At 39.0% G+C, this 27,590-nt stretch overlaps 2 protein-coding genes across 5 annotated transcripts; both read left to right on the top strand.

Moving 5' to 3' along the window:
* Positions 1-4,370: 4,370 nt before the first annotated feature.
* Positions 4,371-12,040, top strand: LOC137009675 (C-signal-like). 4 transcript variants are annotated; one of them, XR_010892940.1, is made up of 9 exons: positions 4,371-4,568; positions 4,661-4,715; positions 4,823-5,010; positions 6,023-6,184; positions 6,335-6,445; positions 8,972-9,073; positions 10,620-10,827; positions 11,104-11,252; positions 11,360-12,040. XR_010892940.1 is itself a non-coding variant. In XM_067372106.1 (6 exons), the coding sequence occupies exons 1-6, from the start codon at positions 4,422-4,424 to the stop codon at positions 9,083-9,085; spliced, it is 777 nt and encodes a 258-aa protein (XP_067228207.1). In that variant the 5' UTR covers positions 4,371-4,421; the 3' UTR covers positions 9,086-9,912. The 4 variants fall into 4 exon arrangements, 1 of the variants encoding a protein (XP_067228207.1); XR_010892942.1 differs by having other exon boundaries at positions 8,972-9,101; XR_010892941.1 differs by having other exon boundaries at positions 8,972-9,146.
* Positions 12,041-15,286: 3,246 nt separating this feature from the next.
* LOC137009667 (C-signal-like) lies at positions 15,287-19,550 on the top strand. Its single transcript, XM_067372083.1, has 6 exons — positions 15,287-15,482; positions 15,566-15,620; positions 16,286-16,473; positions 17,917-18,078; positions 18,195-18,305; positions 19,281-19,550. Exons 1-6 carry the CDS (start codon positions 15,339-15,341, stop codon positions 19,392-19,394), a joined length of 774 nt encoding a protein of 257 aa, XP_067228184.1. The 5' UTR covers positions 15,287-15,338; the 3' UTR covers positions 19,395-19,550.
* The last annotated feature ends 8,040 nt before the right edge of the window (positions 19,551-27,590 follow it).

Below are 27,590 nucleotides of genomic sequence, written 5' to 3'. Positions count from 1 at the left end.
TAGCCTATATACCGGTGACAGGTCGAGTTGCAGGTACATATGTATGAAGGTACATATGTACATATGTTATAATGCATATATATACATTATAACAGTGTCCTGCAACAGAAAGAGTTTACCCCAGCTCGGAAATTGCCAGCTGTGATGGTTATCTTCTCCTGTATGAGTGTGAGCATCAGTAGCCATGAGTCGCATTGAAGTGATGTCATCTCCCTCCCTTCGATTGATTGGCTAGAGGAGGAGCTGTCAATCTAGAACTAGTGGACCAATGGTGGCGCTTAAGCCCAGCCTAATTTACATGAAACTCGAACTGCAACATTTGGAAAAGCAAGAGCAGAACGTAGAAAGAAGAGCAAAGAGAAAAACTGCACAAGCGCACAAAAGAGTAAAATATAAGCAGAAAATGTAAAGAGAGCAGAAAGAAAAGAGTAATAAAAGCAAGGAAAACAACTTTTAAGAACGCATAAACACAAGTTTAAGATTTGTGCAATATCATTTTTAATGTGTTTAAAGTTTTGATTCATGCTTGTTATTTTTTTAAATGTGCTTTTGATTTTTCGATTTACGCTTATTATATTTTGATCCGTGACCATGTTCTTTGCCATTCCGATCATTTTGCATTATTTTTTTAAGTTTGTGCTATATATTTTTACATGTGTTTTTAAATTTGTGATTCACGTTTATTATTTTTTGATCCGTGACTGCAATACAATTGGCGGGAATCTGACCCCATAGGGAGAGGTCCCTGGAAATGTCCCCGTTTTACAGCTCGTTCAAAACAACCCACAGGTCTCTGCAGGACAGTAATGTACGAGGCCATAAACGGAGGGGCGTTTTTGACAGCGTTACCTGAATTTTGCCACCGTCAGAGTGTGGTTAGGGTTTAGGGGTGGGGTCGGGTGAAGGGGATCATTTTCATTGCATGATATATAAACACCCACAAGTTTGAAAATACCCTCAAATACAGAAACGTCCACGTTTGTTCCGCAGAGGATACTCAAACAACCCGCAAATGCATTGCAAAAAAGCCCGGCTAGCATACAGCAGCCTGTTGGTTTTCGGAGCAATCATGTAGTGATGTTCACCAACAGAGGGGGCTGTGCAGCCAAAGTGCTACACTTGTTGAACCAGAGCGCCATTATCGTCAAATCAAAATAAACATCGTTATCGGTTTCAAGGTTGTAATACTAACTATTCATGTTAAATTAAAGTAATAATGTTTGTATGCGTTTTATAACAGGGCCTCAACAGGGTGCAGGATTGTTATGTCTAATCCAGAGCCGTTAACTTACGTTATATCACGTGATGAATAAAAATGTAAAAGTTAAAAAAGTTATAATTTCAGTATACAGCAAAAACAGCTTGTGAAAATAACATTTTTGAATTTAATAGTAAATGTTATGCATATTGTTTTGAGCTGCTTTTACAATGGTTATTAATAGTGTAATGTTTTTTTTTTTTTTTTCAAAAATCCTAATAATAAAGCTAAATCATAATAATTTTTTAATGTAGGCTAATAAGGAACCCAACAATTAAACAATTAAAAAACAAAAATATTCAAAATGTATTGTATACCCCTTTCTTAATTAATAGATAATAATAAATGAGATTTTGGTGGTATTTTGACCACTCAAATAGGAAATGTCCCCGGTTTCCATTTCAGAAATCTTGTCACCTTAAAGTATAGGGTATGTATTTAAATAATACTAACAAAATTTGAGTATCCAGATTTCCTGTAGATGTAACTTTTTAAGTATTCTTATTTTGATGAATTTGTTTATTTTTAACATAAAGAGGGCTTTTGTGTTTAGGACAAATGTTGTCCCTTATCTCAAGAGTCATGATGTGTTTATATTATTGTTACATTTTCAATAGCCAAATATCCCAAATACGTCTAACTTTGGATATATAAACTACCTAATAAGGAAATAATAATGCAGCCAAAATACGAGACGAATATGAGCAATTAGGCTATGACTACTTCGACTGGGTCCTCGTGTCCAAGACGTTCGTTGTTTTGTCACGTAAACAGAATTGATTAGCTCACCTGAATTTCGCACATAAACGAAAGAATGCTGTGCATACTTGGATTAAAAAATTAACTAATCACTCTGAGACAATTCTCAAGTCATATAAAAAATTTGAATAGTTCATGATCGACTCATCTCTCTCTCACTCGGACAGCAGCGTGTCGGAGGACTACACGGAATGGCTATATGCACGGAGCGTTCTTTATAACTTCAGCATTAATATAAGCCAGCTCGAAAACTTCTGGTGAGATGTCATTTGCTGGTGTGTTGAGTATCAGTAGTGTAATATCAAAGAATATACACTAACAAGAAGCGACAGTCAATAGAACGTTCCATTGGAACACCGGCGCCTAGCAGCGACCCTGCGTTTCCGCCATTTTGGGGTGAAAGCGAGTCGGCACTGGATCCATAGTTTGAATGGCAATATCAGCTGCTTTGTTAAAACAAAACATACATTAAAGCTGAAATCCAATTTGAATGATGACAACATAGAATAAAATACTATCACTAGTGATCATCAAATCCTTTTAACAGTTTATTTTACACACTTTGTGTTTAGATCTTACACTTTTTTTTCACAAAACCTTTGCTCTCTAGAAACACAGTCAGTTTGGGTTAAAATTCTTTAAAAGGCTTATAAACGCTGAATTATTACCAACATATGAAATTAAATTAAAGACATGCATCAGAAAAATTGGGAATGTAGGACAATAAATCCATATAGCAGCTTGATTTTGCAGTGTTGTCTAATGTCTGTTAAAGCAAAAGTGTCCAAAAGTGTGAATTATGCGATAACGGACACAGCGATGCATCATGTATTATAAGATCATTATGTTTGCAGCATGATCCATTAAAACGTACAATATAGACTATTTCAATTCAGACCTAGAAATTATTACTATTAGCCTACTCTAGGTCTAAAATATATTGTTCGCTTTAAACATGGTGATCTTAAATGTATTAATTATTAATTTACTATTAATAAATGTGTAAAGTTGCATAAAATGGAAATACTCAATAAAGTAGGCTAACTACGTTACCTCAGATGGGTGAATGGTTGGATTCCATAATTGGTAAAATAAAACATATATAAGACAATACAAAATTTTCTGTAGGAGCCATACAATTTACTGGTGACTTAATTTAAAAAAATTCTATGGTACTATTTTCACCCCATAGTGGCCGCCGCGCTACCGGAGAGCCATCTAGTGGCTGTTACCCGAAAAGTGTCAAAGTGTCGCCTCTTGGGTTCTAAGCTCTTTGGTAATACTTAGATTATAATCAGAATATAGTCACTTAAATAGTAAGGCATAGCATTAATTTAGTTATTCAAATGTAAGACAGCATTAAAAAAATAAATAAATAAAGACGTACCTCAGTGTTCCTCCTCGGATAAATTCAATTCGACCATCAGTTTCAAGTGAAAAAAAGCGTCAAAAATTAAATATTTATTGTGCCCTAGTTAGAATAAATTAAATAAAATGTGTGTTTTCACAAGTGTGCTGAAATCAAATGCACTGACTGACAGCTGCTGTGATTACAAAGGGAGAGCCCGGTGCTCGCTTTCTGTGTATTTCACAAGAAAAGTTATTGTTTTTCTTAAGATTTTGTGAGTACTTCATATTATAATGTTTAATATTTAGTCAAAAATGAAGTGAAAAACTATTAGAGGAAATGGCTAATATATACACAAATAAATGCTACTTTGCCGCCACCTGCTGGTTAAAGTAGTAATTATTCTCTTTTTTTTTTTTTTAAATAAGTGTTTTCTATCAAATGTTGAATTTTCTACATTATTAAACATTCGCTTTTACAATGGGGACAATCTCAGAAGGATGAACAAATAATGTTTGTGGTCATCACATTAAAAATAACATTTGAAGAGCTGAGGGAAAAAATGCATGTGCGTGTCTAATTACAGACACTGCATTTTTAAACGGTCCCAATATTGCAGTCAATAAAACTAGGTTTAAAATCAAATTAGGTAAATGTGATAACTGCATTAAAATACGAATACAACATTAAAAAGTCAACCATTGATGGTTTTGTGTCGATGTACAGCGGTTACAGAATGAATAGCAAACAGTTCTGGCTTAACCACAACCAGGAAGTAACTGTGCATATAGCCTATTCAACTGTCGGCTGAGAGCGGCATGCTAATCTCTTCTGGGATCTGAATTGGTTTCAGCGCCCCTCCCCTCTCACACAAGAAGCCTGGCAAAGGGCTGTCATTAAAGGGACGGGGTGGCTCTAGAATATGGGGGAGGCGACCTTTCTGTCCTCAATCTCACTATGACACAGCATATATTACATAATGTAGGGGCATCGAGTTCTCTTGGTTTCACATATAAAACACCTCTTAAAGGCAGACAGAAAGCAGACTGATTGAATATGGCAGCAGTGAAAGCATGCAATATCTTGATCACAGGAGCCAACAGGGGCTTGGGCTTAGAAACTGTTAAGCAACTCTCTGAGGATTCTTGTCCAAAACGTCATATTTTTGCTACCTGTCGTGATCCAGATGGGCCAAAGTCTGAGGTGAGTTTTAAATATAGCTAACATGAATATAAATACCAGGAGAAATCCAAATGTGCATTAATTGTTTAATTATGCATATGATCTTTTTTAAGGAATTGAGAGAGCTGGCAAAAAAACATCCAAGTGTGATTACAATCATACGTCTTGGTAAATGTTCATGTGTCCTTAGTGCATTTGATATTTTCAGTGGAAATTAATTTTGAGATTCGTATTTTTATGGCAGAATAACACTGCTGTTTTCTTGTTACTTTTAGATGCTGATGATCCAAGCAGTATCAAAGAGTCTGCCAAGAAAGTGGGTTCTCTACTGGGAAAGAACGGTTTGAACCTGCTAGTGAATAATGCTGCAATTGTGGCAAATGGCACCATTCAGACCTGCAGTGTTGAGGACATGAAGAACACCTTCAACACCAACGTTATAGGACCCTTACTAATCACTAGGGTAATGTACAAAAGATTATGAGATGTGAAACACAGTTTGTCCATTGAAAATTATGTTGGTGCAAACCTTTAGGCTGAGGCTTTCACTGTTTGCCACTGGGACATAGGTTACTTAAATAAGTGCTTCTGGGAAAGAACTAGTCACTGGATGTGCCAGAGTTTGTCAGGTTCATGGCATTGTACCAAAATAAAAGCCATAAAAGACACTGCTGTTAGTGATGGGCAGATCGAGGCTTCGTGAAACACTGAAGCAGTTGAATCAAATGTGCCGTAATGATTCAAGGCTTCGAAACAATCTGACACCTGTCTCCACGGTGACCCCTAGTGGTCAGAACAGTGGAAATGCAAACATGCATTAAAAATACCCTTTAACCAATGTATTGCAAAAGTTTTATTGAAAGTAAAATCAATCAAATGGAACTAACTAATCATCTAATAAGATTTAATATAGAGTGTCTGTATAATATGTGTTCTTTTATCAATCTTAAAGGCTTGTTTCTTTGTTCCATGGCTCAAGCTAAACAGGCCAATAAGAGATTAATAACTACCATTATTAATTTTAATTATTCTAATGTATAATTAAAACATCTACAAATGTATAAAACTGATCAAAGATCAGGTGATTCATGGGTTCACTTTATCATCGCCCTCTATTGGTGAACCATTGAAATTTCAAACTGTTTCGAAACAGTGATGACGTAACGAAGCCTCGTTTACTAAAATCACGTGACTTTAGCAGTTCGATACACGCTCTGAATCACTGATTCGAAACAAAAGATTCATGAAGCTTCGGAGCTTCATGAAGCAGTGTTTCGAAATCGGCCATCACTAACTGCTGTACCTTTGTTTAAACAAGCTACCAATTTGTTGCCTGATATCTTGTTATTGTGGTTTCTGCAGGTTGCACTGACTAGTCATTTGTTCTGACACTAGTAATGGATCACAACATTGACCTGGCAATCCGCTACCCTCATTGAGTATGATATGCAATTCTTTCTCTTTCCTTTATGTAGGAGTACCTACCATATCTACAAACAGCAGCCAAAGCCAGCGGGACACCAGGCATGTCCTGCAATAAAGCAGCTGTCATCAACATTTCCACTCTTGGAGGATCTATTAGCAGAATGCCTTCCATGTACGAACAGTTCCCAGTGTTGCCATATTGCGTGAGCAAGGTACACCAAAATCCTGCTTAGACACTAGATAAACTGGATTAAATTAATTCTCCATGAAGAATTAATGGCATGAGCTGATATATATATATATATATATATATATATATATATATATATATATATATATATATATATATATATATCAATCAGGCAGGTTTGAACATGCTGACTGCGCTGACTGCTGAGGAGTTAAAAGCGAATGAGATCCTCTGCATGGCCCTTCATCCAGGATGGGTGAAGACTGAACTCGGTGGAGAAAAGGTCAGTGTATATGTATTAACAGTGTCAATTTTGAGCACAAATGCAGGAAACATGGCAAAATGATTTTCAAAGTGAGCTTACAAATAGAGGATGATGAACATTTCTGGTGTCTACACTCTTAGAAGAAAAGGTTCTGTATATAACCTTCTAGGGGTTCCCACCATGGACCATTTTATTTATTTTTTTTAAAACTCTTTATTTACCTTGATGTGTCAGCGAGGTGGAGAGATGGATCATACACACATCTACATACACCTGTAACTAGATTGTTGTATTTCAGACTGGCCACCTGAGCACTAAACCCGTGGACATTTAAACTTCTCTCATAAACTGTTTATTATTACCTGGATCAGCATACATGGGGGCAGCCATCTTGAATTGAGTAAAAGACCTGAAAGAATTTTCATCATGCTTTTTATACTTTGATATGTTGCATCATGGGAAATTGGAGATACCAAGTATGGTGGGAAAGGGGTGAACATTGTTTTATGAGGTTATTGCCCTTGACTTCCCATAATTATTGCTGAAATAATTATTTTTATTTTTTAATGTATGACGTAGATGTTAACTTTTGAACTTTTACTTCATGTTTTCCTCTGATTGAGTCATGCTGATTTTAATGCGCCTGGAGCATTTGATTTCTACCATTTTGAATTCTGTGAAACATACTTTTTTTTTTGATTACAGATTTTAAATTACAACTTGTGAATTAATGCTTGATGCTCTGGCTTTCAATCTAAGATTCACGAGTTTACACATACATGAAATCAGATAAATTTTTATAGTAATTTATGCATATTTGGCATGCTGTCCGGGGGAGGGCTCTGCCTCTGAGCTCAGAATTTGAATCCAGAGTACTCCCCCCTTCTTGACTGGGATAGAAACCAGCTAAGTGTGAGGTGATGGGGTGGTGAAGGGATGCTGTGAAACTTGTCGCAGGCTAGGTGAGAGATGGCTTTATATACCGGCTTCCTCTTGCACAGATTGGTTGATAACCTGAACGTGCTCCTCCTGAATTTTGTTAAAAGTGCCATCGAACGTTTTTTTACAAGATGTAATATAAGTCTAAGGTGTCCCCTGAATGTGTCTGAGAAGTTTCAGCTCAAAATACCCCATAGATTTTTTTTTATAATATTTAAAACTGCCTATTTTGGGGCATCATTAAATATGAGCCAATTTATGCTGTGTGGCCCCTTTAAATCTCGTGCTCTCCGCCTACGGACCTCGCGCTTGTCTTAAACAGTGCCTAAACAAAGTTCACACAGCTAATATAACCCTCAAATGGATCTTTACAAAGTGTTCGTCAAGCATACTGTATGCATGCGTCGGATTATGTGAGTATTGTATACTGTTATATTGTTTACATTTGATTCTGAATTAATTTGAGGCTGTGATCTGTGGCTAACGGCTAATGCTACACTGTTGGAGAGATTTATAAAGAATGAAGTTGTGTTTATGAATTATACAGACTGCAAGTGTTTAAAAAATGAAAGTAGTGACGGCTCTTGTCTCCGTGAATACAGTAAGAAACGATGGTAACTTTAACTTTAATGAAACATTTAGAAAGTCAGTTTACAAATATCACTAAAAATATCATGTAATCATGAATCATGTCAGTTATTATCGTTCCGTCTGCCATTGTTTGCTATTGTAACTTCATTAGATGTTATTTTGATCATGTTTGTATAAACTGTGCAAATTTATCTTATATTTTTCATCAGCTAGTTTGATGATGAGCACACCAATCAAGAAATGAGGCTGTGTTCACAATGTACATGAACAGTTTGGTGATAGCACTTTATATATTCCAAATTTTGATCTTTAATTATATCTAAACTCATGCTTGACATGGGCCATTTTGAAGAGATTTGCATTCCTTTTTTTTCTTTTCTTTTTTTTTTTTACTTCTCTTCGTAAAAGTTTACCAAATATGGCTCAGATCATCTTCAGAAAGCCTTACAAAAAGACTTGATTTTTATTGGATTTTTGGTGTTTAGCACCATTTTCCAGAATAAATAACTTTTTTATCTGTAAATAAATTGTAAATAATAGTAAATCTACTCAAAGCTTTTGAACTTGTTTTCCTTATTTCACCACTGAGAGTGCTCTGACCACACAAATCCATTCAGTGTTACAAAGTGTGTCACATTGGTATATCTTCAGCTTCTATGTCTCTAGTTATACCATCTGTACGTTTGACTACCATGGGATGTAGAGCTTTTAGTTGTACTGCTCCGACTCCTTGGAATACCTTATCTCAAGATACGCGTAATAGTTCTAGTCTTTCAATGTTTTAATCATGTATTAATACTCTTTTAGATTAGCTTATTCTGTTTGATATAGCTTTGTGTATTACTTGTGTATATTCATGTATCTTATTATTTGTAAGGTGAGTGTTGTGAAAGGTGCCCATGAATAAAATGAATTATGATTTAATTATTATTGTTATGTTTGGCCTGTAATTGCTGCTTACACTATATTATTTTTATTTTGCAAGTTACTGAGCTACATTTATGTTTTCACCAGGCACCACTTGAACCAAAAGAAAGTGTGGAAGGGATGCTGCGTGTCATTGGCAGACTTACTGAGAAGCAGAGCGGTGGATTCTTGGACTACACTGGAGAAACGGTGCCCTGGTAAACCTCCCATATCAGAGGTCACGATCCAGGTCCAAACTGACCTTTTTTCATCTGTTTCACGGGTTCGTTTCCTCATAAAATCTTTAAGCTAATAAGGTTAAGCGTATTTGGCTTGCTGTCCTCTGTGGAGGGGCTCGAGGAAGCATCTTCAACTCGAGCTTGGATATACCCCCCAGGGACTATTAATGCCTGGAAGAGGAGTACGATAGATGAGATGCCTAAATTATGTGGTGGAGTTGGGGAGGTGGAGGGATATCGAAACAACTGATGCAAGAGCAGCGTGAGTAGCTGCTTATATGCTCTGGATGTAATTGAAAGATTAGGGTTCCCTCCACTTGAGATTATGTTTGAATTTCTCTAATTGAAAGATTAGATGGGTTCACTCCTCCCGAAATTACATTGTGAACTTCACTTATCATAAAAGGGCACACCTAATCATCAGCACTTCATTTCAGGACACAAATGTTTATGACACATACATAACAACATAGTATTTCGTATAATAAAACCCTTACTGAAGCAATAAAGCCGTACTGTCATTTTTATCATAAATGTTGCAATTTGCAAATACTTTGCTTATCAATTACACACAGAGGTCTGTTCTATAAATTATTTATAGGGTGGCAAAGGGGTTGCATGAGGTGGCAACACCAAAGCAAGTGTCCATTCATAGTTCTTGACATACACATTTGTGTCTTTTGAATATGCAAATAGTTGTATTTCCTCGGAGGGACCACAAAGTAACCATCTTACTATTTAAAATGAAATGGCATATTAAATACATCAACAAATGTCTGAGCTTGTAGGAGCTTGTAGGAGTAGATCTATCATTACTATATAGCCTATTTATATACTTGGGTGATATATTATTAAACACTTTTTAATGCATTAAAATAGGAATAAAAAACCTTCCAAACTCTGTGTGAGTTGCAGTTATTAACAGAGCTGGGAGTGTCTGTATGCGGGTGTTACAGAAGGACTTATGATCTGAATACATTTCATGCATGCACAGTAAAAAAAAATAAAATAACAAATGATAAAAAAAAGTATTACCCTGAATTAAGGTCTATGATATAATGAACTGATATGATGATATTAAGTAACTTGATATTATTATTATTTTTATTTATTTTATTATTATTTTTTAAATAGTGAAATAATTAAAAAGTGGGGCGGACAGTTGGAGAATCTGCATGCCACAAGAAAATGGTATTTATGGTACTTAATAGAGGTTAAAATAAATAGGAGAAGAGTGTGGTGTGTCCGAAATTGCATACTATCTGAGTAGGTATTACATTTGAGTTTGTTCCTCTCTTATTGGATAAAAGTGCCTGCTAAATGCATAAATCATTCCCATTTAAGTTTGTTTTAATTCAACTTTTTAATATGTTTTTATTACTTTTATATTAAAAAGTGGTAAATTTAACAATTCCATAGCATGTCCTGGGAGATTCACCTTTCTCAGCTTTGTGTGACTTCCATTGAAGTGACTTCCACCTGAGTGACTTCAGTCTTACCTTTCCTTCTGTTTTCAGCCCTCAATCAGAATCTCAATTACCCCCTCAGAGATCTTGCTTGGGACTGGTATCTTTGCATGATGGCATTCTTCTTCTGCGAGGGGATTTTGTCGTCACAACATTTGTTTTCATGCAGACCATTAAAGACGAGACACACACATCTCCTGGACATCCTATAGAATTCAACCAACCAAATGACGGCTTCGAAAATCCTAAATTGTTTCCAGTTAAGTGTGCCATATGCATCAGATGTTCAACCAACGATCCGAGACTATGTTTTTTTGTTTTGTTAGTGTTGACTACTAATAGATGACAAAATTGACCACGCAATCATTTGACTACTTTTTTTGACGATTAGTCAACTAGTAAAAATGAGTCCCCAGAATAAGCTATAGTATGCAATTGACTTCATACCCATAGTTATTTTAACACTACCCTCACTGAGTATGTGTCAAATAAACTTAATACAGGGATATGTAATTTTTCTCTTTCTTTTATGTAGGACCATAAATAGTGGCCAAAGCTAGCGGGACACCAGGCATGTCCTGTAATAAAGCAGCTGTCATCAACATTTCCACTGTGGCAGGATATATCACCAGAATGCCCTCCATTCACACCCAGTTCCCAGTGTTGCCATATGCCGTGAGCAAGGTACATAGAAGTCTTGCTTAGGCACAAGATTATTAAGATGTATAAAATTCATTGCTCATGAAGTATTGATGAGTTGATGTATAACTCAAATGCTGTTTACCTACCAGACAGGTTTGAACATGCTGACTGTGTTGGCTGCTGAGGAGATAAAGGCAGATGAGATCCTCTGCATGGCCCTTCATCAGGATGGGTGAAGATTGAACTGGGTGGAGAAAAGATGAATTTTGATTCTTTGAGTCCATATGCTAAGTGTTATGAACCAGGTGTCTTCGATTTTCACTGTTTTCTGTCAAACTTACTTTTTTGGATCACAGCTTTCGTTGTTTCTTTATCAAGTTTTGGTTATATTATATTGTGACTATACCAGTCAAGATATTAAAAACATTTTGCTATATCGAATAATTTGTGTGTAATCAGGAAATGAGTCAGTGACAGAACTACATACTGGCCAAAATGCCATTAAAAAAGGACAAAAATGACAACTTCAAAATAGTTTGACCTAAACTCCAAATGCATCCAAATTAGGGATGGCTTGATCAGGGATACTCAGTATTGGTATCAGGTCCAATACAGACCCTTTTTTTTTTGCCAGTATTGCAAAAAAGTATCCTTATGGATGTCAGCAACATATTTTTATTTTCACCAGGCACTACTTGAATGTTGCGTGTCATTGGCAGCCCTACTGAGAAGCAGCATGGTGGATTCTTGGACTACACTGGAGAGACGATGCCCTGGTAAACCAGAAGAACAAAATGAGAGGTCACCAAAGAGCTGATCCTGCCCTATCAACCATACCTGATCAGAAGCACTTAATATCATATCAATAATGTTTATGACAGACACATGATAATTTTATATTTCATATAATAAAACACTACTAATAAAAAGCAATAAAGCAGTACTATCTTTCCCCCCTCTTTTACTCTATATGCTGCAATGATGGTGCTTATCAATTACACAGAGAGTTGAATCAGGGAGAGAAATTAATAATTAATAGTGCCTGAAGTGCAGCAAGTTTACACGTATCATGGTCCTGTCAATTTGTTCTGTCATGACTCATGTTTAGGGCTGGCGACATGCTGGTGTGTTAGCGCATCACTTTGATGTTATTCCCTTTGCTGTGTGTTCTCCAGTTTTTGTTGTGTCTAGAGCATAGGGTCTGGGTCTTGATACTTCGGTGTTAAATTGCCTTATAATAATGTCTTACACTAGATGTGGAATCATTACACACTAATATTCCACATGATGGTGGTATACAGGCTACTAATGCCTTTTTACGTGATTGTTTTATGCTATTGATTGTATAAATTAGCTTATGAAATTAAAGGAACAGCAATGGGCAGATGAAAAAAAAGTACATTTCTATAATGGCATTGCTATATTGATGACATTTTTCTTATATGGTGTGGCTCTGAAAATGCACTATTTGAGTTCCAACATTTTTTTTTAAATCATAGTAGTGAACATCTTAAATGATAAATTGGTTACAGATCTGTATAGAAAACCTACGGACAGAAATGGTCAAAGTTTTCATCCTACATTTAAAGAAAAATCTTCTGAATAGTCAATTTAAGAGAATTCATGTACAATAATGTGTGAGAAGCAATGTAAGCATTTAAATCAAAGGTTTCATGAAAGCTGAAAATTGAATTAAAGAGGCTGCTAAATGATTCATAAATGTAGATCAGAAAGTATGTTTTGATACAACATGTCTGGAATCTGTCAATGATTGGTTGTCTTGTGTTATCCAGCCTTAAGAAAACAGTTTGAACAAAGAGTACGAAAACACTGACACATATTAAGTTAGATCCTGCCATGGGTCATTTTTGTATAGAACCACCACGAATTGTATTTAGATGAGATCGTAACATATGGCAAATAGTACTTCAGAAAACTCAGGTCATGTCTTTTCAGTCCCTGATGGTATCTACGGATATGGACAAGTGAAAGTGACATGTGAAGGCCAAGTATATAACCCATACTCGGAATATGTCCGATGAATTTAACCCATCCAAGTTAGTGCACACACATTAGGAGTAGTGAGTAGTGAACACAAACTACTCTAACACACCACTGCACTAATCCTGGATCAATCTAAGCCCTGTCTCTGAAACCGGGCCTTTATGTATTTAATCTCACTTTATTAACCAACGTCTTTGATGCTGACCTTTAGTGATCCAATTCAACTATAATAATGAGCATAAATTACTTGAGATAAACCATCAGTTTTGTGTTTCTTTTTTATTGCTGAAGAGTGTTGAACTGTCTTCTCCTGCATCCTATATTCTGCAATCCTGAATGGCAGCACAGCTGAAAGGTTTGTTTGAGCAGCGCCCTCTACTGTACTGGAGTGAGTTTACATTTACTTAAGCCTGAGGATTATTAATTTCACTTTTGGTATAAAAGGACCTTTACATTTGACAAAAAAATTATTTTTTATTTTTTTTAATTAAAAAACAAACATGCGAGCCCAGTCCAGGTGAAAAAAAGTAACACAAAAGTAACATAAAGCATTACTTTCCATAACAAGTAACTAAGTAGATCACGTGACCCTTCGGCGGCAATGTATGCGTAGTCCTTTGCTCATCTCACTTTGCCAAAAATTGTATATATCCTGTCAGTAAATTCTGAACCAATCTTCACTAGCCCACTACGAGTAGGACAGCCGGAAAAGAGAGGCTGAACAATTGGCAATAAAGAAAAAAATCAAATACACCACCATCTCCAGAGAGGATCTCGACGCTCCGTTCAAGCAGTTGCGTTCACAATCTCAAATTTAAGAAATCAGCTGGAACAACTCACCGAAAAAATGACGGACATTGAAGACTGCAGGATAAATAACGTATGGCTGGTGGGTTTGCCGGAGGGGGAGAAAGGCTCTGATGCAGCTGGCTTCCTCAGAGCTAATCTTTCCAAGTGGATTCCTTCACTGAGGAGTCGTGATATTGAGATAGACTGGGCCCATCGCGTGTATGACGGGAGGAAAAGCTTAAGGTATTTCTTAAGTATGTGACTGTCCTCCTATCCTAGTTGCTACTGCCACCTGCTGGTACAGAATGGCATTTCATCTTACACAGGCGCAGAACGGACGTGCAGGAGTGCAGGACATGCAACCCCGCAGTCTGGTTCGTCGCCACTAGTTCGTCAACGTCGGCTTGGTGTGTTCCGGGCTTAAGACCTGAGGTGTGAACTGACTCCAACTATGAACTGACACCAAACAGGTTTGCCATGTGGCTTGAAACCACAAAATGGACATACAATGGACAAAATGGAGCAAATCTTCCACATTTCTATTAACAGATCTGTATATACTTAATGAGTGTTGTTTGTGTACATGCAAAATATACAAACTTATACATGAATGCATAGGTAGAAGTTCAATATAACTCAATGTTTGGTGGAGAGCAGGGCTGGGCAATTATGTCCTAAAATCAAAATCTCGATTAACTGAACTTTTTACCTCGATTACAATTAACGATTATTTTGTTTCTGTTTTTTTTGCCCTCAGGTCACTTACAAGGCTTGTACTGTAAATAATAGTTTGCTCCTGACTGCAGAATCCGTCTGAAGTCTGGTTTGAAGTTAAATGTTTTTATTTATATCAACTTGCACTGAAAGCACTAAAAATTTCCCTTTGTGTTCCCTGGAAAGCAAAAAAAAGAAAGAAAAAAAAAGAAAAAAAGAAATACTGGATAGTTTATGAACTGCTTGATGCACATTGAACACTAAAAATCAAGAGCTTGTGAAAAATGTAAATTTTAATAAATACACCAGGCAACACATTTTTGAAAACACTTTACTCATTTATTGTGTTTTCTGTACAGTCTTTCACAGGGACTAAACGAGCTGCCACTGTTACACCCAGGTTTATTATAGTCATTCATTAACAAGTACACTGTTAGTTTTTCATTTGATAGCATAGATAAAGTTTGTCATTTATCTTTTCCTTTTAACCTCAATAACACATACAGTATGACACAGCACAATACACGAGTGCAAAATGGGTGTGTAGTTCACTTGAGTTAACATAAAAAGCACGGCTAGATGCAGATTTTGTGACAGAAGCAGCCTGATAACCTTAAGAACATGGCAGTGAAAGCATGCAATATCTTGATCACAGGAGCCAACAGGGGCTTGGGCTTAGAACTTGTTAAGCAACTCTCTGAGGATTCTTGTCAAAAACGACATATTTTTGCTACCTGTCGTGATCCAGATGGGCCAAAGTCTGAGGTGAGTTATAAAGAACTAACACAAATAGACAATACCAAAATCCTAATGTGCCTTGTTTAATTATGCACATTATCTTTCTTAAGGCACTGAGAGAACTGGCGAAAAAGCATCCAAGTGTGATTACAATCATACGTCTTGGTAAATGTGCACGTGTACTTCTTGGTGCATTTGAAATTTTCACTGGAATTTTTTTTTTAATACCATTTCACTGCTTAAAGCCGGGTGCACACTATGCAATTTATAATAGTCCTTTACGATGGTTGCTTGTCAGACTGTACGGGTCTGAAATGGTGGCTAACAAAGACATCTCTAGCGTTAATTTTGATCACGGCTTGTCTTGAAAAATGAAGACAATTTGACATTCGTCGTAGGAGAAGTCACACTGGAGGATTGTGTGCCAAATCTGACACTGCCAGAATTTAATCGGAGGTAAAATCTGATCGCAACGGTCATTAACCGGATGTCAAACTAGTGATCAAAGACTAAAGACTTTAGGATAGGATTCAAGGAAATCTTTTATGATTTTGCAAAATTTGTCTCAGACGACCAAATCGTGGCCAAAATCGCACAGTGTGAACCAGCCTTAATACAGGGGTGTCCAATCCTACTCTGCTATCCAGCAGAGTTTAGCTCTAGCCCTAATTGAACTCACTTGAGCCAGCTAATCAATATCTTTAGGAACACTAGAAAGTTCCAGGCAGGTGTGTTGGAGCTAAACTGTGCAGGAAAGTGGCCCTCCAAGAGCAGGATTAAACACCTCTGGCTTAATACTTTAGCACTGATATTTTTTCTGTAACTTTTAGATGCTGATGATCCATGCAGTGTCAAAGAGTCTGCCAAGAAAGTGGGTTCTCTCGTGGGAAAGAACGGTTTGAACCTGCTAGTGAACAATGCTGCAATCTTGGCAAGTGGCACCGTTCAGACCAGCAGTGTTGAGGACATGAAGAACACCTTCAACACCAACGTGATAGGACCCTTACTAATCACTAGGGTAATGTAAAAATCAATGTCAAAGAGCTCTGAAACAACACTTTGTCCTTTGAAAATCATGAGTGCTTCTGGGCATGAAGTAGCCACTGGATGTTCCAGAGTTTGCTAGGTTCATGCCATAGACCCTTTCCACAGACTGTGACATGTTTTAAAGAGACAGTGGCAAGGAAATGAACACAAAGAGTATGTTGCCATATGGCAACACTATGCGGTAGAGGGTTAATGATCATCAGTATTGTAAATCCTGCAATGTTTTTCATGTTTTTTTTTTTTTTTAAACGTATGTACATTTATAACACTATACTTATAGTATTATAGTATTATATTACCTTTGCATCAAAGTACAAAAAACTAGTTAACGCTGCTGTGAGGGTGTTTCTAATACAACGGCTGTGGGAGTGATGGTAAAACATTCTTTCTTTCTTTTTCCTCTTTTTGAAAGTTGTGAAAACAATATTGTGGACTTTTTCTTTTTCTATTTCAGCAAATGGAAACACAAATATATTTAATGTATTCTCTCATTCTCCACTATAGAATTTTACCCAACTATGACGACTTCCGCTTCTGAGAAACCCGGAAATGTGAAAAGGGTCTATTGTAACAAAATAAATTAACAAACTTAAACTAGCCCTAGCCGGTCTCTTAGGGTGTACTCACACCATGCGATCTGAACGTGCCCGATAACATTTGACCCCCAAATTCTGGTTCATTTAAGTAGTGTGATAGCTCTGTACCATGCCCGGGCGTGGTTTGCTGAACCTGGCCCAGTTAAAGAGGTGGACTCGAACGCAGTTGATCACCAATTGCCAGAGCACAGAACAGCTACTACTCTTGTGTACGACAGCAAATATCTTCTATTACTACTTGGACAGTACACGTTCCAATTAATTCAGCTAATTCGAGTGTATTTGGGACAATCACGCCAGGGCATGGTACGAGAAAACAGTGCCTAGTGTGAGTACACCCTTAGACTGATCAGGGGTGCGTTTCCCGAAAGCATCGTTAGCCAACTATGGTCGTAAGTCCCATTGAACTCTATTGTTAACAAGGGAACTTGCAACCATAGTTCACTTTGGGAAACACACCCCAGGCCAGCTAGTCCCAAAGACAGTGCTGCATATATTTTAAGTGAGCTACCACTTTATTTATCAGAATTTTGTTGTTTGAGTTTCTACAGTTTGTACTGACTGTTTTTTTGACACTATTCTATGCATTTGTTCTGTGTTGACTAGAAATAGATCATAACATTGACCTGACAATCAGTTGACTTTTCTAGATGACTAGTCAACTAGTAAAAAATGTTTACAGAATAAGCTACAGTATGCAATAGACTTCATGTTGATATTATTTTAACGCTACCTTCATTGAATATGTGTCAAATAAACTTTTAATACAGAGTATTACGTAGTTCTTTCTCTCCTTTTTTATTTTTTATTTTTTTTAGGAGTTCCTATCATGTCTACAAACAGCGGCCAAAGCCAGCGGGACACCAGGCATGTCCTGTAGTAAAGCAGCTTTCATTAACATCTCCACTCTTGGAGGATCTATTAGCAGTATACCTCCCTTGTACACCCAATTCCCAAATTTGCCATATGCCGTGAGCAAGGTACACAGAAGTCCTGCTTAGACACTTAGATAAACTGGATTAAATTCATTGCCTATGAAGTACTAATGGATTGACTGATGAGTTGATGTATATCTCAAATGCTGTTTATCTATCAGGCAGCTTTGAACATGCTGACTGTGTTGGCTGCTGAGGAGTTAAAGGCGGATGAGATCCTCTGCATGGCCCTTCATCCAGGATGGGTGAAGACTGAAATGGGTGGAGAAAAGGTGAGTGCTGATGACTCCATGTTAAGTGTATTGCACCAAGTGCTTTGGATTTTTCTGTTCAACATACTTTTTTTTTTTTTTTGAGCTTTCCTTTTTTCTTTATCAAGTTATTGTCTAATTATATTGTGACTATGACAGTCAAGATGTTAAAAACATTTTACTATACAAAATAATCAGGAAACGAGTCAGTGACAGAACTACATACTGGTCAAAATGAAAAAATGCAGCAGACTGTGCTTAATTTACCCCCACCCCACACAACCCTAGTGTATGATATTGGAGTTATTTTGACATTAAACTGCATAATACTGCATAGTGCTGATGAGTCCATGCTAAGTGTAATGCATCAGGTGCTTTCGATTTTCACTATTTTCTGTCAAACATACTTTTTGGACCACAGCTTAATTGTTTCTTTATCAAGTTTTGGTCAAATTATATTGTGGCTATACTGGTCAAGATATTAAAAACAAATATACCAAATAATTTGTAGTCAGAAAATGAGTCGTGACAGAACTACATACTGGCCAAAATGTCAGGGGAAAAAAAATGGAAAGAAGAACTTACAACTTCAGAATAGTTTGAGCATATCTCATGGTTAATGCATCCAAATTAGGGATGGCTTGATTAGTTAAATCAACTCTGCTTAGAGTACATATGGTCCCTCTAAAAATAGTGTTAAATGAACACTGAAACAGAGTTAAAGTCAGTTGTAGTTCTTGTGTTTCTGTTTTCTTCATTGATTCTGCTTGTTAACAACAGGTGTTCATCACTAATGCTCAATCATCACTTAATTAATTACTTAATTATCTCATTAACTTTAACTCTGCTTCAGTGTTATTTTAACACTATTTAGAGAGGGACCATATGTATTCTGAGCAGAGTTGATTTAACTCTGGGGATTTTGCTCAGTATTTGTATCAGGTCCGATACAGGATAAATGGATGTTAGTCAGCAACATATTTTTATTTTTACCAGGCACCACTTGAACCAAAAGAAAGTGTGGAAGGGATGTTGCGCGTCATCGGCAGCCTTACTGAGATGCAGCATGGTGGATTCATGGACTACACTGGAGAAACAGTGCCCTGGTAAACTAGAAGAACAATATGAGAGGTCACCAACGAGCTGGTCCTGGTCCAAACTGCCCTATTAGCCATATAAGGCCACACCTAAACAGAAACACTTAATTTCAGACCACAAATGTTTGACAGACATATGACAATTTCATATTTCATATAATAAATCACTCTGATCTATAAAGCAGTACTGTCTCTTTCTTTTTTTACTGTATATGCTGAAATGACTGTGCTTATCAATTACACACAGAATTGAATCAGGAAGAGAAATTAATAATTAATAGTACCTGTAGTGAAACAACTATACAAGTATAACTGGCATGGTCCTGTCACTTTGTTTTGTCATGTTTAGGGTTGGCAATAGGATCCTCCTGACACAAGATGTTACATGCCTGGATGAGCGCACCACTTTGGGGTTATTCCCTTGTGCGCTCCCCAGTTTTGTTGTGTCTGGAGCATGGAGTCTGGGTCTTGACACTGGTCTAGTTCAGTGTTAAATTGCCTCAAAATAATGGGTCTCATTCACAACCTATTGCGTGCACTATTCGCATTTATATGCACATTTGAACTTATCAGAAAAACTTTCAGCCTAATTCACAACACATGTACATATATGGATTTGTTCTTAACCTTCTAATGTTGATCAATTCAGAGTATTCTAAATGAGTGACCGCTTGTCCGAGGTAAGTAATTTACATAAAACACACCCACACCATGTCCATATAAGGGCTTTCCGCACACCCTTTTCTTTAATCACTCTCAGCAAACATAACGCTCTCCCACAAAATCCATGAGCAATGCCAAGAGTGCCATTTTGGTAGGGTCCAAATCAAGTGAAAGAAAGGACAGGCCAAGAGAAAGAGAGCGAGAGAGAGAGAGACAGGACCAGCAAAAAACACCCAAGTTGGGACACTGTACAAATTGTGAATAAAAACAGAATGCAATGATGTGGAAGTTTCAAATTTCAATATTTTATTCAGAATACAACATAGATGACATATCAAATGTTTAAACTGAGAAAATGTATCATTTTAAGGGGAAAATAAGTTGATTTTAAATTTCATGGCATTAACAATTTCATGGCTTTCTCAAAAAAGTTGGAACAAGGCCATGTTTACCACTGTGTGGCATCCCTTCTTCTTTTTATAACAGTCTGCAAATGTCTGGGGACTGAGGAGACAAGTTGCTCAAGATTAGGAATAGGAATGTTGTCCCATTCTTGTCTAATACAGGCTTCTAGTTGCTCAACTGTCTTAGGTCTTCTTTGTCTCATCTTCCTCTTTATGATGCTCCAAATGTTTTCTATGGATGAAAGATCTGGACTGCAGGCTGGCCATTTCAGTACCCGGATCCTCCTTCTACGCAGCCATGATGTTGTAATTGATGCAGTATGTGGTCTGGCATTGTCATGTTGGAAAATGCAAGGTCTTCCCTGAAAGAGACGACATCTGGATGGGAGCATATTTTGTTCTAGAACTTGGATATACCTTTCAGCATTGATGGTGCCTTTCCAGATGTGTAATCAGAGATGCAGGCTTCTGAACTGAACGCTGATAACAACTTGGGTTGTCCTTGTCCTCTTTAGTCCGGATGACATGGCGTCCCAGTTTTCCAAAAATAACTTCAAATTTTGATTCATCTGACCACAGAACAGTTTTCCACTTTGCCACAGTCCATTTTAAATGAGCCTTGGCCGAAAGAAAATGCCTGCGCTTCTGGATCATGTTTAGATATGGCTTCAAATTTGCATTCAACTTTGGCAAAATGTCACCTAAGTAATTTGTTAAACCGTATTTAAATAGTAGCACAATTATAGTACTGTATTGTGTGAGATTATGTAATTCAGTGTACAGTAGTCAACATTTGAAGTGGATCAAAAAGCTCATCAAAGTTGTCATAAGAAAAAGGTTTTAGGACAACTTTAATTAAAAGTTTTGATCCGCTTCAAATGTTGACTATATTATACAAAGTATAAATAATAACAAAGTGTATTGTTATTGACTGCAAAATGTGTAAGTATTAGTATTAGTATTTGTATTAGTGTATTAGTATTTGGAATAAGCCAAAAGTACTGAGCATACATATACTATTACCTGTAAAATAATATATTCATAGTATATTGCTTATGTGTTTGAAAGGCACTCGTAATTATAGACATAGTCATTTTTATCATATACTGTATGCAAATCTTATCAGTTACACACGAGGGTGGCTCTATAAAATTATTTCACGAGTTCACACTTACAGATAGTAAATAGTATAATCAGATAGTAAATAGTATGCGTAGTAGTATGCGTATTTGGCGTGCTGTCCGAGGAGAGTGCTCCAAGCTCTGTATTTTGGCCCAAACCCAGAGTTCGAAAAGTAACCAGGCAAGTGTGAGGAGACGGGGTGGTGGAGGGATGCTGTAAAACTGTCGAGGGATATGGGTGAGTCGACTGTGTCTATATGCTTTCACTCATGCTGATTGGGAAGATATGTTGATTACTGATTGCTATAATGCTAACAGCTGGCTGAAATGATGTGTTGATTAGTCCGATTATTTAAACGTTGCTCCTCCCGATTTTTGTTAATAAAACATAATATGGTGACAACGGGGTGGAAACACCAAAGCAAGTAAGTCCCATAAGTCTCCATTCATAGTTCTTGACATACACATCTGTGTCTTTTGAATATTCAAATAGTTGTATTTCCTCAGAGAGACCACAAAGTAATCATCATACTGTTTTAAATGAAATGGCATATTAAATACATCAACAAATGTCTGAACTTGTAGGAGTAGATCTATCATTACTATATAGCCTATTTATGTACTTGGGTGATATATAAAATGCATTTAGTGCATCAAAAAAGCAACAAAAATATTTCAAAAACATCCAAACTCTGTGTGAGTTGCAGCGACACTCCCAGTTGCAGAGCTGGGAGTGTGTCTGTATGCGGGTGTTAAAGAAGGTCTTGTGATCTTAATATGTAACCTAGGTTACTAAAGCCCATATCAGTACTTGTTAAAAAAAAAAAAAAAAAAAAAAAAGAAGGATTTTAATGTGTAAAAAAAAAAAAAATTGCTGAAGAAATAAAAATAACAGTAAAGTCACAAACTTAAAAAAAAAAAAAATAATAAAATTGAACAATTAGCTCTGCCCTTAGTGGGTTGCGTGGAGTGGTGTTGGTTGTGTTGAGGTGAGCAGTCTCGTCTCTGGATGAGTGAACCGGAGGAGCTCAAGATGGCACCCTAAGCACATGGAGTAAGGAGAACCGCAGAATCTAAATTGTTTATCTTAAGTAAAGCGATCATCTAATTATAATAACTATTGATAAACAGTGTTGGCTATAAGTTGTTTAAACAACATCTGAGTTTGACTTCTGATAGAAAAAGGGATAGAAATCAGACAAAATCGAAGTCTATGACACATCAGATAGCAAAAGCCTACAATTTCCATGATTATATATCAGCTGATGAAGACTTTACCCCCTGCGTCATAGAAAGGTAAACTGGAGCAGTTACCTAATTCAGCAACTATAATGGAGACCTCTGACATACACTGTATTGCCAGAAGTATTGGGACACCCCTTCAAATCATTGAATTCAAGTGTTCCAATCACTTACATGGACAAAGGTGTATAAAATCAAGCACCTGGGCATGCAGACTGCTTCTACAAATAACTGTGAAAGAATGGGTCACTTTTTGGAGCTCAGTGAATTCAAGCATGGTACCGTGATAGGTTGCCACCTGTGCAATAAATTTCTTCACTACTAAATATTCCACGGTTAGTGGTATCATAACAAAGGTGAAGCAATTGGGAACAACATCAACTCAGCCACGTGGTAGGCCACGTAAAATCACAGAGCGGGGTCAGCACATGCTGAGGCGCACAGTGCGCAGAAGTCGCCAACTTTCTGCAGAGTCAATATCTATAGACCTCCAAACTTTGTGTGGCCTTCAGATTAGCTCAAGAACAGTGCGTAGAGCTTCATGGATTGGATTTCCATGGCCGGGCAGCTGCATCCAAGCCTTACATCACCAAGTGCAATGCAAAGCGTCGGATGCAGTGGTGTAAAGCACTCGCCACTGGGCTCTAGATCAGTGGAGACGTGTTCTCTGGACCCATACGGAAATGTAATATATGTGCATATATGGAATATCAGTATATGTAATATATGCTGATATAAAGTAAAAACATACATGAAACCTATTAGAAATTGGAACAATCCCATATATTATATACAGTATGCTCATGTATGTATAATACATTTTTGACATATGTCTCATATATGAAATGTCTTAATATGCTCATGTAGAGTAAAAACATAAATACACATATGCACAGCTATATATGAAATCTATTAGAAATTGGAACAATCCCATATATTATATATGTTCATGTATGTATAATACATATTTTGACATATATATTACTTATTATCAGGTGAGGCAAGGGATGAAGAAGGACTCAATGATCCAGAGATTAAAGGGCTTTTTATTACACTTCAAAAATAAAAACAAAGGAAAACACAGTCCAATCAGTGGCTGGACTGGTGCTCACAGAGTATGAGACAAGAACACGCAGCCAATGAGAACTCTCATTGGCTGCGATGAAAAACACCAGCCACATGCTACACAGAACATAGACAACATGAAAGCATGCTGTGTCACGGTTCACAGATACATTGTTTCCTTCTTGTCGCGTGCTCTGTGTTTTGACAGCTGTGGGTGTGTTTGTGCTTGTGTGTGTGCGAGTGTGTTTGTGGGCGTGTCCAGGCCACGCGGCTCATCAGCGGATCCAGCTGCCGCTCATCATCCCATCACCTGCTGCTCATTCACTCCCCTATATATACTCACCTCATTCTCATCTCCATTGTCAGATCGTTGTTTGGTGTCCTGTGTCGTGAGTGTTTCGTCTGTTCCTGACCGGAGTTCCTGTTCATCTCGTCTTCAGTCCAGTTGGTTGTCTACGTTGCTCGTTCTATGTCTGGACCCTGGATTTATCTTCACGTCACTTCTCGTCACCTTCACTCACCACCAACGGATCATCTCAGTCCCTGCGTCACTGGAAGCCTGCACCATTCATCGACTGTTTGTGTCCATCTCTGTTTTCTCTCTACAATAAACCTTGTAACTTGCAATTGCTTCCTGTGATTCATCATGACAGAACGATCTGACCAAGCTACGGAAGCAGCAAGCGCCCGGCATACTACCCTAGAGGAGTTTATCAACAGCAACATGCGTCGTATGGATTCCCAGGAGAGAAATCTTAATGAAACCGGGCGAGCTGTGCAGGCTTTAGTGACGCAGGTGTCCGAGCTCACCCAACAGCTCCAGCTTCTCCGCGGTCCCGCTGCGCCGCCCACACCGGCCGTCCTCCCACCCACACCAGAGAACGCCGCCAGTCCTGAACCTCGTCTTCCGGTGCCAGAAGCCTACTCAGGTGAACCTAATTTCTGTAGAGCATTTTTGACACGTTGTTCTATGCATTTCGCTCTACAGCCCCGGACATTTAATACGGAGCAGAGTAAGGTGGCTTTTGTGCTCACTCTCCTTACGGGGAAGGCTTCTCTTTGGGGGACGGCGGTGTGGGAGAATCAAGACCCATGCTGCGCCTCGTTCCAGTCACTCGCCGCGGAGATGAAGAGAGTGTTCGACCGGTCGGTCGCTGGGAGAAGAAGCCGCCAGGCAGTTGGCTGAACTTCGCCAAGGAGAGAAGTCGGTGTCTGATTATTCCATCGAATTTCGTACACTAGCGGCTGAGTGCCACTGGAACGAGGAGGCGCAGTGGGACATGTTCCTGCATGGGCTGGCTGACCGTGTTCAGCGGGAGATCTACACGCTGGACCTTCCGACCACGTTTAATGAACTTATTGACTTGGCGCTCAGGGTGGACGCTCGGCTGACCAGGGTCGAGCGGAGGATTCCAGCCAGAGGAGCGCGGAGGGGATTCGCTCCAGCAGCGTGGACACGGTCAGCCCCGTTCAAGACCATGAGCCCATGCAGGTGGGTCGAGCTCGGCTTTCCCGGGAGGAGCGGGAGAGGCGGAGGTCCCAGGGACTGTGTTTATACTGTGGTGGAGCCGGTCATTTCGCCTACAACTGCCCGTTAAAAGGGCAAGCCCGGCAGTAAGTTTGAGGCTACTGTCGGGTGGGATCTCCGCCGGAAAAGCCCTCAACCACATCCACCCTCCTCCCGGTGAGACTGGGATGGTCCAATCATCTTCACGACTGCAGTGCACTACTGGATTCCGGTGCTGAAGGTAACTTTTTGGACAAATCTCTTGCCATAAGACTTCACATTCCCTTCAGACCTCTCACCAACAGTATCGCCGTGCACGCACTCAATGGACAGAGTCTCCCCACTATTTTTCACAGCACCGAGAACGTCACCCTGATCACCGCCGGAAATCACACAGAACAGACTACCTTTTTCATTTTTGATTCTCCACAGACCCCCGTTGTCCTTGGTCATCCGTGGCTGATCCGACACAACCCCCGGGTAGACTGGATCCAGAACTCCATCGTGGCCTGGAGCGAGCAGTGTCATAAGTCTTGTCTTGTCTCTGCCTGTTCGTCCGTTTCTGTTTCTGTTTTACAGGAGGAAGCAGTGGATCTGTCTAACGTGCCCGTTGAGTACCTCGACCTGAAGGAGGTGTTCAGTAAGTCTAGGGCTGCTTCTCTTCCTCCACACCGTCCCTACGACTGTGCTATAGACTTATTGCCAGGAAAGTCTCCGCCTAAAGGCAAGTTATATTCCCTTTCGGTTCCTGAAAGGGAGGCCATGGAGAAATATATTTCTGATTCACTGGCAGCCGGGTTCATCCGCCCTTCCTCTTCTCCAGCGGGGGCGGGGTTCTTTTTTGTGGGGAAGAAGGACGGGTCCCTGCGACCTTGTATTGACTACCGGGGGCTGAACAACATTACGGTAAAGAATACCTATCCTTTGCCGTTAATGTCTTCAGCTTTCGAGAGGTTGCAGGGAGCGTCCATTTTCACAAAATTGGATTTAAGAAATGCTTATCATTTGGTTCGCATCAGGAAGGGGGATGAATGGAAGACCGCTTTTAACACCCCCAGGGGGCACTTTGAATACTTGGTTATGCCGTTCGGGCTTTCCAACTCCCCAGCGGTCTTCCAGGCACTCGTCAATGACGTGCTGAGAGATATGGTTGATCAGTTCATATATGTCTACCTGGACGACATATTGATTTTTTCCTCATCTCTCCAGGAGCATGTTCAGCACGTTCGACGAGTGCTTCAGAGGTTGTTAGTGAATGGGCTTTTTGTCAAGGCGGAGAAATGCGTTTTTCATGCACAGTCTGTTCCTTTCCTAGGGTACATCGTGTCGACTGAGGGAGTGCGCATGGATCCTGAGAAGGTTAAGGCTGTGGTGGATTGGCCAAGTCCAGATTCCCGTAAGGCCCTACAGAGGTTTCTGGGGTTCGCCAATTTTTACCGGCGGTTCATTCGCAACTTCAGCCAACTAGCCTCGCCTCTGATTGCCTTGACCTCTCCCAAAACTACGTTCAGGTGGTCAGACGCAGCCAAGGCTGCGTTTGCCAAACTGAAGGCCTGCTTCGTTTCAGCCCCCATTCTTGTTGCCCCTAATCCATCACGGCAGTTTGTGGTAGAGGTCGACGCATCAGAGGTGGGGGTAGGAGCAGTGTTATCCCAGCGTTCTTCCGCAGACGATAAGATGCACCCGTGCGCGTTTTTTTCTCATCGATTGTCTCCCGCCGAACGCAACTACGACATTGGTAATAGGGAGTTGCTGGCAGTCAAGTTGGCTTTGGAGGAATGGCGCCATTGGTTGGAGGGTTCTGGGGTGCCTTTCATTGTATGGACCGACCACAAGAATTTAGAATATATCAGAACTGCCAAAAGGTTGAACTCCAGGCAGGCTCGGTGGGCACTTTTTTTCGGACGTTTTGATTTTACTCTCTCGTACCGCCCGGGTTCTAAGAACATCAAACCCGACTCTTTGTCTCGTATTTTTGATCGTTCCGAACGCCCGTCTACTCCCGAGTGCATTTTACCTGAGACGTTAGTGGTCTCCACTCCACATGGGAGGTCGAATCGAGAGTCAAGTTGGCTCTAGAAGGGGTAACGCCTCCGCCAGTGTCCACCGAACCGCTTATTCGTGCCGGAGCAACTACGGTCCGTGGTCATTCAATGGGGTCATTGCTCCAACGTAGCGTGTCATCCAGGAGTCAGTCGAACTAAATT

Source organism: Chanodichthys erythropterus, chromosome 3 (assembly GCF_024489055.1).
Source record: "Chanodichthys erythropterus isolate Z2021 chromosome 3, ASM2448905v1, whole genome shotgun sequence".
Classification (NCBI taxonomy): Eukaryota; Metazoa; Chordata; class Actinopteri; order Cypriniformes; family Xenocyprididae; genus Chanodichthys; species Chanodichthys erythropterus.
Note: the sequence above shows the minus strand (reverse complement) of the source record. Positions and strands in the feature narration are given on the sequence as shown.

Excerpts from the sequence above, each read along its gene's own strand:
- LOC137009667 (XM_067372083.1), top strand. The coding sequence starts at position 15,339 with ATGGCAGTGAAAGCATGCAATATCTTGATCACAGGAGCCAACAGGGGC. Across the intron at positions 15,621-16,285 it reads GATTACAATCATACGTCTTG|ATGCTGATGATCCATGCAGT; the intron begins GTAAATGTGCAC and ends TGTAACTTTTAG. Across the intron at positions 16,474-17,916 it reads GACCCTTACTAATCACTAGG|GAGTTCCTATCATGTCTACA; the intron begins GTAATGTAAAAA and ends TATTTTTTTTAG.
- LOC137009675 (XM_067372106.1), top strand. The coding sequence starts at position 4,422 with ATGGCAGCAGTGAAAGCATGCAATATCTTGATCACAGGAGCCAACAGG. Across the intron at positions 4,716-4,822 it reads GATTACAATCATACGTCTTG|ATGCTGATGATCCAAGCAGT; the intron begins GTAAATGTTCAT and ends TGTTACTTTTAG. Across the intron at positions 6,185-6,334 it reads TGCCATATTGCGTGAGCAAG|GCAGGTTTGAACATGCTGAC; the intron begins GTACACCAAAAT and ends TATATCAATCAG.